Here is a 15,224-nt window from a genome sequence, read left to right as displayed (position 1 = left end):
CAAGCACTGTTCTAAGCTTTTCAGCATCGTAATTCATTTAAGCCTCACAATCCACCTTTGAAGCAGCTACTACTACTATTATTCTCTTTCTCTCTTTTTTTCACACTTGGGGTAAATTACGGCACAGAAACCTTAAATAACTTGCGTAAGATTACAGTTTCTTCAAGTTGGAAGTGTCCAACATTGAACTGTAAAAGTCCAAGGTCTCCACGTATACACCAGAGAAAAATAAAACAGGAACACTGTTTAGGAAGATGCATAAATACATTTTTAAGGTAATGCTAACTTATGTATCTGTCATAAGAGACTCAGGAGAACTTTAGTGGTTTTTCGGTTGTCCAGCTCCGGTGCAATGTTATCAAATAACAGTAACGTCTTTACCTCACGTAGAATATAAAGTAACATCGATAGATGCTTGGAATACTGCTTTACGAGCAGGACATACTGTAATCCTTTTCACCCTATCAGATGGAAATAATAAAATGTCTTATGCATCAGCAGATATTTTTCACCCTCTGTTGAGATATAAAAATGTTTTCAGAACTTTGAAAAAACTATAATCTGCACTTTATGAAAACTACAACTCACTTTAAAATTTTTTGTTTTCCAGTAATTGCCTGCCCTTAGCAAAGATGATTCCAAAGAACACACTTCCCGTACTCAAGACGAAGATTCACATGGACTCCCGTTCAGGATGAGATGCAACACGTTGCCATTAAGGAAAATGGCAACTTTAATTTATCTGCCCTCTTCCAAGATGGCTTTCTGGCCGCTCTTGGGCCCTTGCCTGGAGCCTCTTCCGTGCCTGGCAGGGGGCGGGGCCCATTGAGTAAAGCCGTGCGCGCCGGCGCCCGCGACGGAGGCGCGTATGAGGGCGCAGGCGCGTGGAGGGGGTTGGGGAGGAGGGGAGCGGCGAGTAAGATGGAAGATGAGGAGGTCGCTGAGAGCTGGGAGGAGGCGGCAGACAGCGGGGTAAGGAGGAGCCGCCGCCCCGGGGCAGGGCCGGGAGGGACCTGGCGTGAGGGAAGCCTCCCGGGAGCGGGGCCGGGGATGGTTCTCCCCAAGGAAGGGCCCCACACGCCGGGCCGGGGTGGTGGAGAGGCCCCCGGTCCCTGAGCGCCGTGAAGGCCTCTTAAAGGGGCCGCGTTCCATTTCTCCCTCCACCTTTGCCGGGTGCGCCTCCCTCCAACCCCACCGACTTGCGCGTCACCCGGAGCGCCCCACCCGCCACCCAAGGCCTCATCCCAGTCCCCGCGCCCGCTTGCTCGTCCCGGGCTTCCATGACCCTCCCTTTCCCGTCGGACCCCCCCCCCCACGCCTGCCCGAGGCACCATTTTAAAGTTCATGTGCTCGGATGAGCGAGACACCGAGTGTGTGTCGGGTGTGGGGGTGGTGCGTGGACCGGGGCGGCCTGCCGGGCTCCCGAGAAGGGCAGGAAGGGAAACTGAGTCGTCTCTGGGCCCCTCAACTCTCTACTGAAATCCCCCACCGCTTTGCGCCATCCGCCACGGTGGGCGAGTCTGGGTTTTTTTTTCTCTTTTTCAGTTTTACTCAGAGCCCGTTGCAGGCGGGTCTCCCGGGGACCCTGCCAGAACCGTAAGGCCAGAGGCAGCCCTCGTCCCCGGGGATCAGCCAACGATCTGATCCCGGAGGGAGGGTCGGAGTGTGCTCGCCGGGGTCCAGGCGGGGCCAGGGCGCGCGTGTGTGTTACCTGCGGTCCAAAGTAGCCGCATTCCTGGGGGAGGAGGGGGAAGCGGGCAGACAGTGCGGCTTGCTTTTGGAGTTTTCCTTTGCCTCCAGAAGCTGTACGAAAATAGTTTATCCCAAGCCGGAACAGGCCGTTCTGTGAGGTTCGTGATGAATTTGATCTTTCCAGATTTTGTGGTGCTATGGTGATCGTTGTGGAGATGGGGAGATGTCATTTTGACCTCCCCATGTTTACGTCTGTCCGGTGCTGGCTCGAGTGACAGCCACCTTAAAGGTTTTAATTGTTGGGAGTCGGGCGCGGAGAGCTGAGTGTACCGGGGTCGACCAGGAGCCGGGTTTCCATCTCCCAGCGCCTTTGAGGGTGCTTGTCAGCTCCGGGAGAGACCCAGAAAGTGACCCTCGCCGCAGGGGGTGTATCTCTACAGGAATAGTGACCCTTGTCTTGGAAGGATGTTTGTTTGTTTGTTTTTGGTGGTTCAGCATTTCTCCCACAGTGTTTGTTTTTCCACTTCGCATAATTGAGAATGAAGGATTCATTCCTTCCGAAGGTATTTAGTCCAGGTATGTGCCGACCATATTTCCTGGATCTTGCCTTGAGTAAGGAGAGCAAGTCAAAGTTTTTATAGGAGCCACAGGTGTCATTTTGGTCTTTATTCAGTCAAGAAACGTTGTTGAGTGTCTGCTGTGTGCTAGGCAGTGAGTGTGCTTCGCAGTGACTTTGTGCCAGAGAATGCAGAATTTCCGGTAGAGGAGTCAGTTGTTGCCTGCCACGCTTAGTGAATCATTCAGACACCCCTCATGCCCGCCCCCTGCAAAAAAGCATGGCCTACATGTTGGGTGTGACTCAAATGATAAATTTCTCGAGCATCTTGGCTTTTTCTTTGTTTTCCCTCACCTATTTCGAAGAGACATGAGTTCCTCATGTTAAAGAAATAATAAAATGAACCAAAATGAATGTAGGCTTCCAAATCTGGGGGTTACTTTAGTTTTTCAGATGGGGTGAGTTGTTTAGAGATCCATTAGCCCAGCACTGCATTTGACAGCTGAATACATCCCAGAGATGTTTAACTTAGATCTTTCTGATGCTTGTCCGGTATTCTCTCTACCATCCTTTATTTTAGTAAATCCTTTTTAAAGTTAGAGGTACAGAGATGGAACCCAAACCTTGCCTCATTGACAAAATGAGCAGTAACTGCCAAAGTGCAAATTCCCTTATGTACCTTTTATTTAATTGAAACTTTAAGAGGCATTATCCTCCTTTTATAAACAAGGGAACTGAGTTTAGGGAGTAACCTGTCTTGCTGAAGGTCACGCACAAGTGGGGAAGTTGGGATTTGACTCTAAGCCTGTCTGACTCCAAAGCTGGGTTCATTCTCTAGCCTTTTTCTGCCTTCCTACCTGGGGGCCTGTGGAAGACTTGGAAGTTGGGCATTAACTTTCATTTTTAATATGTTTACCTTGGGCTTAATGATTGAAGGCTCTCATGAATTTGATTCTCTTTTCACACTTCAAGAGGATCTTATAAATGTGCACTTTTGAAGGAGGGGGAGCCAGAGAGAGGATGAAACTATGTTCACATCACTGAGACGCCAACTGACTGTACATGTCTTTCAGATGTAGCCAGTTGCATATTTAAAAGTCTTAGCTTCAAGTTACTCTGCCTTTCAACTGATACATGGTAATGAGCATTAAGTTACTCCCCCCTTGCAATTAATAATAATAATAATAAACCTGGTGGCAAGAGGACTAGCAAATGGGGGTTGACTAATTCTTAAAGTGAACATTCAAACTTGATGTAATCCAGAGGCAGTTTTAATCCTTGAAAATATAGGCATTTGATCCCTTCCTCCACCACAAAAAGTTTTTGACATCATGCTAGAATTTCTCTCTTGTCAGTCAGTACATCTGAGGTCATTGCTTCCTGCATATCTTCAGAATACTCAATACAGTCCTATTGTGTCATTTTGGGAAGACTGACTTTGAGAAGCACCTCATATATTCTATAAATAGGCAGCTTTTTTTTTTTTTTAAATAGGCAGCTTTTTGCTTTTAGTTAGTATAGTGAATACTTAACCTAATATAAAAGTGTTCCTTTACCTGTCTCCTCCCAAGGAGTTACATCCCCAGTCAAAGGACAATTCAAGAAATATAACTTAAATTTCACCAAGGAAATGCTTCTTTAAAAATATACTGCCTTCGGGAAAAATAAAAATGTATAATTGAGTTAATGTTGATGCAAACTCTAGATTGTGTCCTTAGTCGTAAGCATATCTCAAGGGACAAATAGAGCATTTTGTAATTGGAAGACATCTTTGTGGTCTCCCCAAATAGCAGATCAATAGTTTGCTCAGTTTCTGATGGTTTGAAGCTTTATATTTCTTGTTATATATATATATATATATATATATATATATATATATATATATATATATATATATGCTAGTCCATCTTGTTGGTAATGAGCGACTCCAGTCCTAGTGGAAGGTAGATGGTGCATGAACAAAATTGGACTGGCAATAAAGTATTGGCAACCTCTCTAATTTCCTTGCCTCTCAAAAGTTGCCTTTTATCCTTTTTCACAAGAGCAAGTCATGTAGCCATTGGAAGAAGAGGCATCTTAAGTAAGTTAAAGGACAAGTCTTCTGGACTAAGAATTCAAATTTGTGTTTTCTTTCCCCCTTCATTGAGCTAGTCATCTATCTAAACATTCCCCCATCAGTGATGCTGGGTGGTATGTAAGCCGGTAGGAAGGTGTCAGTCAACATTGCATACCTGCTGTACACCCAACATTGGGCACACACAGTCCAGGGAGGAGTCACACAGATAAGGCAGCACGTTCTTTGGAAGAAGCATAGGTGGGGTACCATGACTGGGATCAGAGACAGTTTTGCAGAGAAGGCGATGCCTAAATTAAGATTCAAAGGACCTGTTGGTTAAGCAGTAAGTCTGGGGGGGCAGGTAGAGTGTAGGGCCAATGCCCACATAGGAAAGGAGGCAGCGAGCGAAGGGAGTCCAGCATTGGAAGAGCTTCAGTATTTCCTCCTGGCTGGAGGGTAGGGGGTTGGCAGGCCTCAGTGGAAACAGATGAGGCCAGAGAGGGATGCAGGGGCCAGATCCGGAAGGGCCTCCTTGTACTTGATTCTGGAGCTTTTCCTCAAAGCAGAAGAGAGCTTTGGAAGTGTTTCTAGCAGAGTAGTGATGTAGTTAGATTTTAATTTAAGAGATAAAAACTTTGATTTACTGCTCTTTCTTTGGAGAAGAAGCCATTCTCCTGAAGCATGGCTGCCACCTTACTTTGGGGTCTTCAGCACTACCTGTAACTGCTGACATGATGGAATGTGTGCAGTGGCTGTGGGTAATGGGCAAATAACAATTATTTCAGGGCTACCTGGTGCTGATTTATGTCTGTATATTAAAGAAGGCATTTCAGATTTGTGTTATCAGAAAGCACAAATCCCGATGTACTGTGCCTGAAAGAGCCATTTCTAAGCTATTCCTGGTCCTTTGGGGAAGATGGAGTGCTGGGGACTGTGATGTCCTGTAAAGCAACTGACCAGTTTAGATATGATGGTGCTAAGCAGTCTGTCCCTGGGACTCTGGAAAAAGATCTGTTTCACTGTGGTTGCAAAGGAAGGAGGATAATGAGCTTTTCACTCGTAACTTCTCAGCTCTTTTCATTAAGGCTGCATGGGGGCCTGTTCCCAGCGTGCTCTGGCTGTTCAAAAGAGCTGCCATGGTTGCTGTGGGCTGAAAATTCGGGCAATCACGGGCTTTCTTGCTTTTCCTTCTATAACAGGAGAGAACTTGGTGTATTGTTCTAAAGCTTTTGGTAAAACCCTGCAAGAGAGAAGGCACTGTTTAGGTCTGATGACTCAACCATATTCTTGGGGCCAGCCTTTTCTTTCCAGTTTCCACTGTGGGGGGCCCCCCACACAGTTAGCACGGGTTTCTGGCTATATCAGGTCGCTACGCTAACCTTCACAAGGTGTAGTGTGTTCTTTCCTGCACAGTTTACCTACAGGAATAGAACATTTTTGCTTGTCAGAACAACCCCTGACTTGTTGGTTTCCTAGGAGAAGGGGGAGTTTAGCTACTTATATCTGTGGCCAAATACAGAATGAAATTTTTTTTTTTAGGTAGTAACCATAGAGATTTCTCATCCCAAGTGTTTTTAACTCTGCCAGCCTCTGCCCGACCATGCTTCTCTGTAAAATCCAGTTCTATGCAGGGTGTTGATGGGAAGATAAAGGTTAAAACCAACCACTACAAGTGTTTCTAATTGCCACAATTAGCAACAAATCCCAACAGTGGTCTGTATGTAAATAAAGAATCCTATCCCTGAGGGTAAGACATTTCAAAATGCCCCTCACCACATGTCATCCCCTCCCCACACCCAGAACTCTTTCCCTTATTAAATGAACACAGGAAATAACAGTCGTTCCTTTCTAAGAGGAATAATAAATATGTACAGTTAAAGTTGCATTCTTCAGAGGCGTGATCCTTAGATGAGACTGTACAGTTACGACTTGAGTCTGGAAAGGTCAGGGCTGTCACCACTTTTCCTAGACCTTGAGAGCTAAATCCCCATCCCTCCTGCTCTGCCTTCCTGCCTTATGAAATGAAAGCACGTGTGATCCTGCCGCTGTCAGTTGTTTCTGCCACCAGTTGCACATTTCACTGGTGAATGGACACCGCCCCTAAGCTGCCAAGTCCCACAGGCCCCTTTTTAGATAGCATCCTGAGGGCACCGCAGGCCAGGTGCAATGCATGTTTACCTTCATCCATTGTGAGCTAGGGAGGGTAGAAACTATTACTGCCATTGTCCAGGAGAGGAAATCACAACAGTCTATCCCAGCCCTGGCTGTTGGCTTCACTCGAGGGACCTTTGGGGACAGTTTGTTTACCTTTGCTTCTTAGTAAATAATTAACTAGTTAAGTGCTTCACTATGCTTAGTTGTTAGTTCCTTTGAAGTATTATTTGTTTCTCCTGAGAGCCACACCTTGCTTCTGTGGCCTGGACGATTGAACTGATGAATTTTGTGTCTCTGAAAAACTAGGACTTAAGAGCCAAAAGGACAACACTGCTGTTGGTTGTAATGCTAAGAAGAGTGACTGCAGTTGAGATGCCGGTTCAAATCCTAGTCATGTGTGGGAAACAACTTTTTAACATCTGGCCAGTGGGAAGAGATAATATAATTCAGTTTTTTTTGTTTTTTTTAATTGGGGAAAGGGAACAGGACTTTATTGGGGAACAGTGTGTACTTCCAGGACTTCTTTTCCAAGTCAAGTTGTTGTCCTTTCAATCTTAGTTGTGGAGGGTGCTGTTCAGCTTCAAGTTGTTGTCCTTTCAGCCTTAGTTGTGGAGGGCGCAGCTCAGCTCCAGGTCCAGTTGCCGTTGCTACTTGCAGGGGGCGCAGCCCACCATCCCTTGCGGGACTCGAGGAATCGAACTGGCAACCTTGTGGTTGAGAGCCCGCGCTCCAACCGACTGAGACATTTAGGAGGCAGCTCAGCTCAAGGTGCCATGTTCAATTTTAGTTGCAGGGGGCGCTGCCCACCATCCCTTTCGGGACTCAAGGAGTTGAACCGGCAACCTTGTGGTTGAGAGCCCACTGGCCCATGTGGGAATCGAACCGGGAGCCTTCGGAGTTAGGAGCATGGAGCTCTAACCGCCTGAGCCACTGGGCCGGCCCAATATAAATCAGTTTTGCTCTCGGTCTCTTGAGAAGACGTCACAACTCGGCTGCCTTAGGATCCCTGTATCTGTCCCTGCAGACTGGCCTAAAGGGTCCCTTGGGTATTTGGCCTAAAGTGGGGTTTTTTTGAGGAGGGAGGTTGCACATTGTTTTTTAAAGACTGAATTTGCATCCCTGTACCTGGGTCTTGGGTGCTCTCCTCTGCTCCACAGCCCCCCATGTTACTGTTGTTCTGCGTTCTGTTGTTACTGTGTTCTGGCCTGCCTTCTGGAGCCATTTCTTTTATTGGCGTGGCCCTGGAGTCCTGTTTGCTGCCCCTGCTGAGCGTGCCATGGGTGTTAGAATAGAACCTGGTGGGGGAGAGGAGGTGTAGTGACTTTGCCTGAAGGCCTAATACCTCCTTTGGGAGAGGAGCCTTGTTGTCTTCATTATAAAAGGCAGCAAGAAAAGATAAGTCACTGACTCTGCCAGTCAGTGACCCACTTTCAACAGCTGTGGCAATAGAAGTCAGAAGACTAGGCTCAGGGTTTAAGTGCCAGGTCTGAGTTTCGGACAAATCACTGCCTGTCTTTCTCTCAGGTTCATTTTCCTCATTTGTCAAATTGGACTCATGTGTCTCACGTGGTGCTGAGCGTTAAATGCAGCGTCGTTCCAAGGCAGGTGTTGGACAGAGTATTGTTGCCCTGAGTGTAAAGGATGTTGTTCCCTGGCTGTCAGCCGCTGTCGGCGTGGCCTCTGTCCAGTTAGGGTGCAAAGTTCCTAAGACTGGCGGAGTGAGGGGCCTCTTTCTTGCTCCCCTGAGGACTGATGTACTGTTTCTTCTGACAGTTGTGTTACTTAGTGTTGTGGGGAAACCAAAAGGGAAAAGCAATAGTAAACATGAAGAAAGGGGAGCCCCCTTAGACTCTACCCCCCGTTTTATTCCAAGAGTAGGGCTCACCACCATTACTCCTTTAAAGTAAAGCTCTGTATGGACCCCCTCCCCCAGGGAGACCCTTTGAAGAGGCACTTAAAGCCAGACCAGTACATTGTCTCAAGATGGCAGTTAGAGGTTCTGAGGCCCTCCACCTGGGATACATCTAAACTGGGCCTGTTCTCTGCTGAAGAATTGTTTCCTTGTGGGTACTTGGTAGTAATAGACTTAAGATCTTCGGAATTCAGCTCTGTTGTGGTCTGCTACTGCTAGAGCCCTTCCTTGGGGACGCTGGCCTGGGGTGCGGCGGTTGGTGTTACCTGTCAGCCTCTCCCCTCCCTAATTAATTCCTGTGGCCGTCCACCAGCCACGCTCCTGAATGTTTGCTTTCGCCTTCTGAGGTTTAGTGTTCAGTTCTGTCACTTACTAGTGAAGTGGCCTGAGGCAATCACTTGACCTCTGAGCACGGCAGGCTTCTGTACATCCCGTGGGCTGTGGTGAGGATTAGAGGCGGTCGAGGGAGGACGCAGTGCCTTCTTACCTGTGGCAGGTGCGTGGAGAATGCGGCTGCCACCGCTGCTGCTGAGAAATGCCTGAAGCAGCCAACGCTCCTATTTTGAGTACAGATAGTGTCCCTACCTTCAGACCCAGGTAGACTCAGTTCAAATTCTGGCTCCACAAAGCTTACCTTCTAGGGGAGAAAATGGACAGTAAACAGTAAATAATGTTTCACACACACAAGGAAGAAAAATGAAACATCGGGGGCATAGAAAGTGACTGGCAGGGGTGCCATTTTTTAAAAAATGTTCTGAGAAGATCTCTCAAATATAGAGGGGCAGAGAGACCTGTGGGAAGTGAGAGCAAGCTGTGCAGAAGCTGGTGGAAGTGAACTCCAGGCAGAGGGAACCTCCAGCGCAAAGGCCCTGAGGCTGGAGCGTGCTTGTTTTATCTATGGAGCAATGGGGGCCAGGGTGAAGGAGTGGGTGAAGGGGGAAGTGGTAGGAGAGGAGGGCAGAGGTAGCGGGGAGCCAGATGCAGTAGAGACCAGTGGGCCGTGATGGATATCACCTTGAAATAGGAAGCCACGCGAGTGTGTTGCGCAGAGCCTAACTTGGTTTTTAAAAGGATCACTCTGCTGTGTAAACTAAACTGTAGGGACAAGAGAGGAAGCACAGAGACTGATTACCGTAGGTGCTGTTGGAGCTGTCCATTCAAAAGCTTCTGATCATTTGGACCAGAGTGGTTACAGCAGCAGAAGTGCTAAGAAAACTCAGGATCTGTTTTGAAAGCAGAACCAATAAGATCTGCTGACGTGGGGTGTGAAGGGGGCCTCAGAGATGATGGGGTCTAAAGGCTTAGGCCTGGGCTGCTAGAAGACTGCAATCCCTGAGACGAGGTGGGCAGAGGGAATGTGGGAGAAGCAGGCGTGGGTGAGCGGCTGAAATCAAGAGTTTGGTTTGAGGTAGAAGTTGAGGTACCTTTTGGAATCCAGTAGGGAATTGTCCGGTTGACAGTTGTATATCAGTGAGATCTAGATGAGATCACTTAATAAGTCAACAAAAGAGGACAGGTACAAACTCTCCAACTGCGAAGGGTCAGGAGAGGAAGACAGGGCCCCATCCTGTTAGAGGAGAAATGGAATATGGAGTCCGAGGAGGAAGGAGCCCAGGAGTGGGGCGTCTGGAAGGCCAAGTAAAGACAGTGCTTTACGAAAGGAGCGTGGAGCGTTGTTGGATGCGGCTGAGAGGTTGAGGGAAATGAAGATAGTGAATTGGGCAGCGGTGGAGGCCGTTGGTGACTTTGACAGGAACGGTTCCAGTGGGATGGTGGGGTCAGAGAGCTGCATTGGCGTGAGATGGTGAGTGTTACTCAGCAGGGCCTGCGCCCAGCACTGCCGCCTGGGCTGTGGCTGCTGCTGTTGTTGCTTTGCTAGTTGCTGTTATGCCATCATGACAAATAGGACTCATCGGAGCAGGTTCTGCGCATCAATAATCAGCATGTCCCCTGGGTCCCTAAGGTGCTCAGTTGCTGAAAGAGTAAATGTACAGCAGATGTATTAATACGTCTTTACATCTTATTCTAAGGTTAGATCCAAAGCAGTGTTGTCCAATGGAAGTACCTGTGAGCCCTGTATCTAATTTAAACATTTCTAGAAGCCACTTTTAAAAAGGATAAAAAACAGGTGAAATTTAGTATTTTGCATTGAACCCAATATGTCCAAAATAGTGTTGTGTCAACCTGTAATCAGTATTGAAAATATGTTAAGTGTTTTACACTCTTATTTGTACTAAGTCTGGGAACTGTGCATTTGGCGCTTTCAGCACACCTCAGTTTGGACTGGCCACGTGTCAAGTGCTCTCCAGTCACATGTGGCGGTCACCACTGTACTGGGTAGCATAGCTGGAGAGTGTGCCCAAAGCATTTCCTCTTCCTGGGCAGGCGCAGAGAGATCCTGAAAGCTGTAGCGAACTTGGGAAAGAAAGCAGAAAGTGGTTTTCTTACAAACAACTAAGAATTGTTTTGTCTTTACAGCATACCACCCCAAAGCCCTTCATAGTTTTCTGGTGCCCCTAATTTCTTGAAATTCGTATCTCGCTGGCCATAGGACTTACAACTGATTTTCTGCAGCAGATTTTTGAGTCGCATTTTTTTTTTAATTTAATGTCCTTTATTTTGTGACATCATGGTGGTCGTGCCAGTAGATAACTTCCCCCTGATATCTTTACTTGGCAAAATAAAAATAAAGTGATTACTCTATGTCTTTCCCTCAAAGCTTTTCTGGACACTTAGAGAGTATTTGGAATCTCAATGCCTGGAAAGTTCTTCCATTTGCTTATCACCTTGAATAGTGTTGATACCAATTAATAAAGACCATTGCTGACGGCAGCTAAAGTAATCTCAGGTGGTTTTCCAGACCTCAATTAAAAGAGAGATGGGTTCACTGTACGATGCCTCTCTAGACTGGAACCTCTTAGGTTAGGAAGTCTTTTGAGTTCTTCTTTCTTTTCCTTTCCCTCTATTCATGTTTTCATTCTCTTTTCTCCCCAACATTTTTTATGCCTCTTTCTTCTCTTCTCCTTGAAATTCTTGTCCTTCAAATTCCTGCAGCTTTCCGTGACTTGTCATAGCAGGATTGCTCTCTCCATTTCTCTTTCCAAAACACCATTCATACAGCTGATTTGTTTATCTGTCTTCTCCCTCCTCTCTGGGCTCTGCTCATCAGCAAGGTCTGCCTTCTTCCCCTCTGGGTCTCCAGCATCTAGCAGTTCTTCTACTTTATATGTAGTACGTAAGTTTTCCATAAATGTTTGTCTCCAACTTTTTTGTTATAGTGAAGCAAAAGGAAAATGGTCTTCGAGATACATTAACAAAGCATAGACTTCCTTAGAGGGAATTTTAGAACTATATCCTGTGCCCTACCATGGCCCACTTAAAGTGGAATGTTTTTCCTCACTGTGGGAGTAACAGAGGAAGGAAGAATGTTTTGTAGGAAATGGAACCTTCAAACAGCCTAACCTGAGTCTGTATTAAAAAGGCAACTGATGAATTCATGGCCTACATGTGCCCCCATAGATCTTTTTGTTTCTCAGCTTCTGAATCTGCTTCTTCTGATTTATCCAATCATATTTGCACAGGAGTTGAGTTAATTTTTTTGAACCTGACTGATCTTGAAGCGTCACTGTAGAATCAAACCTGGGGTGATACGACTTTGGGTGCTTCCCTCTCTGGAATTAGCCAGGGGAGGTGGAAGGAGCAGGGGCACTGGAGATGGCCAGCTCTGCTGGGGCAGGGCTCTGCCACACCACGGAAATAGAGAAACAAGGCGGGGCTGAAACACACAGAAGTATAAACTAATCAATGTGAAGGTTGTTTGGAAAAGCTTCTGTAGATTGCACAGCTGCACTTGAAAATAGCCAGTGATACACTTTAAAGGTACAGAGACTCTTTTCTCTGATAGTTTTACACCAGGTTTTGCTGGTTCAATGAGTTCTTTTGCTTTATTCCTAAGTGAAATTGGGGTCCACTTGGGAGGAGCCAGAATCCCATCCAGAGGCGTGGTATAGAAGACATAGGTGCCTTGCTGGGGAGACTGCTCTCCCAGGAGACCCTGACGAAGGGGACTGTAGCCAGGGGAATGGGCGCTGATGTCCTGCCCCCGACCCCACCCCATGTTTACATGTAGAGAGCACAGACCAGTCCTTATTCCTTGAATTTGAGAGGAAAATCAGAAAATGTCATCTTCTGAAATGCAAACTGACCAAGAGGGGCAAATTATCTGAGAAAAGTTATGTGGTAACTGTTGCTGATAAAAAGGAAATTACTTCCTAGCTCAGAGCTGGGAACCGGGGGGACCTCTTAGACCTCCATTAATGCAGGACAACTTGGAGTCCTAGGAGTGTGTCAGTTGCATTGGTGACCAGAGGACACGGTGACGGAGCAGGACAGCTTGCTCCTTTGGCACCAGGGGGGAGGCCCACGGGAGCAGATGACGCAGGGCAGGCACCAGAAAGCAGGCACCCACTCCCACCCCCACCCCCATCCCTGTAGTGGAACAGGTGCAGATTTGGGCTTCTTCACTCTGCCTCCAGTGAGTTGCATCGGTCCCCCAGGGCTTGGTACCCCAAGGCTTCATCGGTCCCCCAAAGTGGTCCCCCAGGGCTTCATCACCCCTGGGTGAACTGATACTCTATTTCTTGAACATTCCGATCAAGATAGTACCAAGGCCTCGTTTTTTTTTCTCTCCTTTGCTTTTCTTCCTCTCCTCCCCCCTTCTCACCGTTTTCCCTTTTTCATCCATCTTTTAATGTCACAGGAATGGCCCTGTCTTTGTAACCTGCTGTCCTTGCAGATACATTCCTATCCTCTCTGTCTCCTTTGTTCCTTCTGAAGAGTGTGGATGTGTTACAAATTAGGCTGTTCGAGGTGTCCCCTTCCTTGCTCTTCCCCTGGTGTGCTTCCATCCCCCAACTTTCTGCCCGAGGCTCACACGTGGTTAAGGGCATCGGCAGCCAGTGAAGCTGTGCCTCTTGCTCCGTGAGTTGACGTTGCGATGTTCACGTCAGATTTCATTCACTTACGGCCGTGGCCTCTCCTTTCCTTCCCACGAGGGACCAGTTCTGTCCAGAACCACCGTGCTCCCCACTGTGGTTCTTCCTGACGTCCTGCCTCCACCCTTTCCTTTTGCTTTCACTTGTTCTCTCAGACCAAGAAGCATGGACCTCATTTGTGTAGAGGTGTAGCCCCACAGGGCAAGTGATACCTGTGTTTGATAACAACAGAACTTTTGTTTAGGATTTTGACCCAACGAGAGGAGGCCACCCCACTGATGAGAGCATAGAGCGTCATCTTCTGGAGTCTGCTCAGTGCTGCTTGGCAAAAAACAGAGCCGTTCCAGGGGAAGCCATAGGAAATCAAACGTTCTTAGCACCTTACCTCCAATGTGCTTATGCCCTAACACTTGCCTTGTCCCCTGTGACCCTTCCTCACTCAGAAGAGTCCAAGAGTGATGAGCTTATGAGTTTCTTTCACTAGCCTTGAAGGTTGGGCTTCTCACACAGGAGGCTCGACCTTGGGCCAGGGCTCTCTGCATCCTTGTAAAAAGAGATGGTGCCGTTAGGTGATAAGATTCCTTGTTGGGGCCCACATCTAGATGCTTCCTCACACGACATTCCGAGGCCTATTTAATTCCACTGGGCTGTTGCAGCTCTGGAGATGTATATTCTTGTGTGCGCCCTGTAGGAAAGTTTCCACTTGGTCCAGCTCTTCAGAGCACGAATCTGAGAGCAGATTGATTGCATGGCCTTATGCAAGGCGAGAATGGACTGACTCATGACACCTGGCCAGAATCCAGAGCGCCATGCAGTCCCCTCTCCAGCTGCTAGCAGAGCGCTCCCTCCCCTGCTGGGACGGCTCTGAGCTCGCTGGTGCCCAGTGGCCATCTGGAGGTAGCCAGGATCAGCTTTCCACCGGAGCCGCTGGGTTAGATCCCATTCTCTAATGTAATGGCAGAACTCCCCTGCAGCGCTGATAAGCGGTCCTGCCTGATGTGATGGGAGTATTAGTTATTGGAGTACCGGGAAGCGGTGTGGCTTCAGGGACGATGGGGAGGAGAGAGGGTCAACATCTCAGCATTTCCAGGGGTTTGAGCAGTTGTGAGAGTGTGGCAGCCTGGGGTAGGGCCTCCAAAAGCTTTATTTAGTTCTAGGGCTGCCTCTATGACGTACTTTCGTAATTTGGGACCTTGGGTAAGTTCCTTAATTTCCCTCAGCCACATTACCAGCATGTAACAGAAGGCTAAAAGCTACTTTGTCTATCAGACAGGGTTGGTATGAGCAGAAAAGAAGTGTTTGGGAAAGTGTATTGATAGCCATACAACATTATATTGACGTATGGCATCGTTTTTAAAGCTAGTAGTGTTACATGCCAAGTGTGCCGGGCATGTTCTAGTTTGGGGACAGACTCAGGCACAGTCCACATGCCCTTTGGAAGGGCTTTTCTCCACCCAGGCTCCCTTGGCTGGGCCTGGGCAGATCCTCTGTCTTCCCTGAGGCCCTAGGGAAAGAAGGAAGCGATGTGCTCTCCTGAGAGGAAACCCGATGATACCCCTCAACTTCAGCTAACGTCATCTGTATTTTACCACAATGAAAAACAAAACATCAGCTAATATTAGGGCCATTTGCCTATATATCTTATTTGGCCTGACCATGATAAGAAAGCAAGGAGTCATGTAATAAGGTTTAGAAATTTAGAGCTTTTCCATAAAAATCTTGAATTAGGGTTTCTCCTAAAATGACAGATCGCATGCTCACTGGTGCCTTGTAGCCCCGCCGCTTCCCCACGGTGCTCCCTGCCTGTGGAGTTTGCTCACGTGCTGGCCTGGGGAGGCACTTGGTTTTGACTCCGTTTGA

The 15,224-nt window shown here is 47.5% G+C and overlaps 1 protein-coding gene across 8 annotated transcripts in view; it reads left to right on the top strand.

Annotated features, from left to right (window-relative positions):
• Window positions 1-895: 895 nt before the first annotated feature.
• SZRD1 (SUZ RNA binding domain containing 1) overlaps window positions 896-15,224 on the top strand; it is a 28,295-nt gene continuing 13,966 nt past the window's right edge. For 4 of the 8 annotated variants that reach the window (XR_013993717.1, XM_081054946.1, XM_081054945.1 and 1 more), the window contains exon 1: window positions 903-972. Coding sequence is in view for 6 of the 8 variants with exons in the window: in XM_081054945.1 (XP_080911071.1) it covers window positions 922-972 (51 nt within the window). In the remaining 2 variants the exon portion in view is untranslated. Of the gene's footprint in view, window positions 973-1,292; window positions 1,511-15,224 lie in introns of those variants that run through there. The other 4 variants (XR_013993716.1, XM_081054947.1, XM_081054943.1 and 1 more) reach the window with 4 other exon arrangements.

Source organism: Rhinolophus hipposideros (assembly GCF_964194185.1).
Source record: "Rhinolophus hipposideros genome assembly, chromosome: 8".
In the NCBI taxonomy this organism is placed as follows: domain Eukaryota; kingdom Metazoa; phylum Chordata; class Mammalia; order Chiroptera; family Rhinolophidae; genus Rhinolophus; species Rhinolophus hipposideros.
The sequence above is the reverse complement of the archived record's forward strand: the minus strand, read 5'-3'. Positions and strand labels throughout refer to the sequence as shown.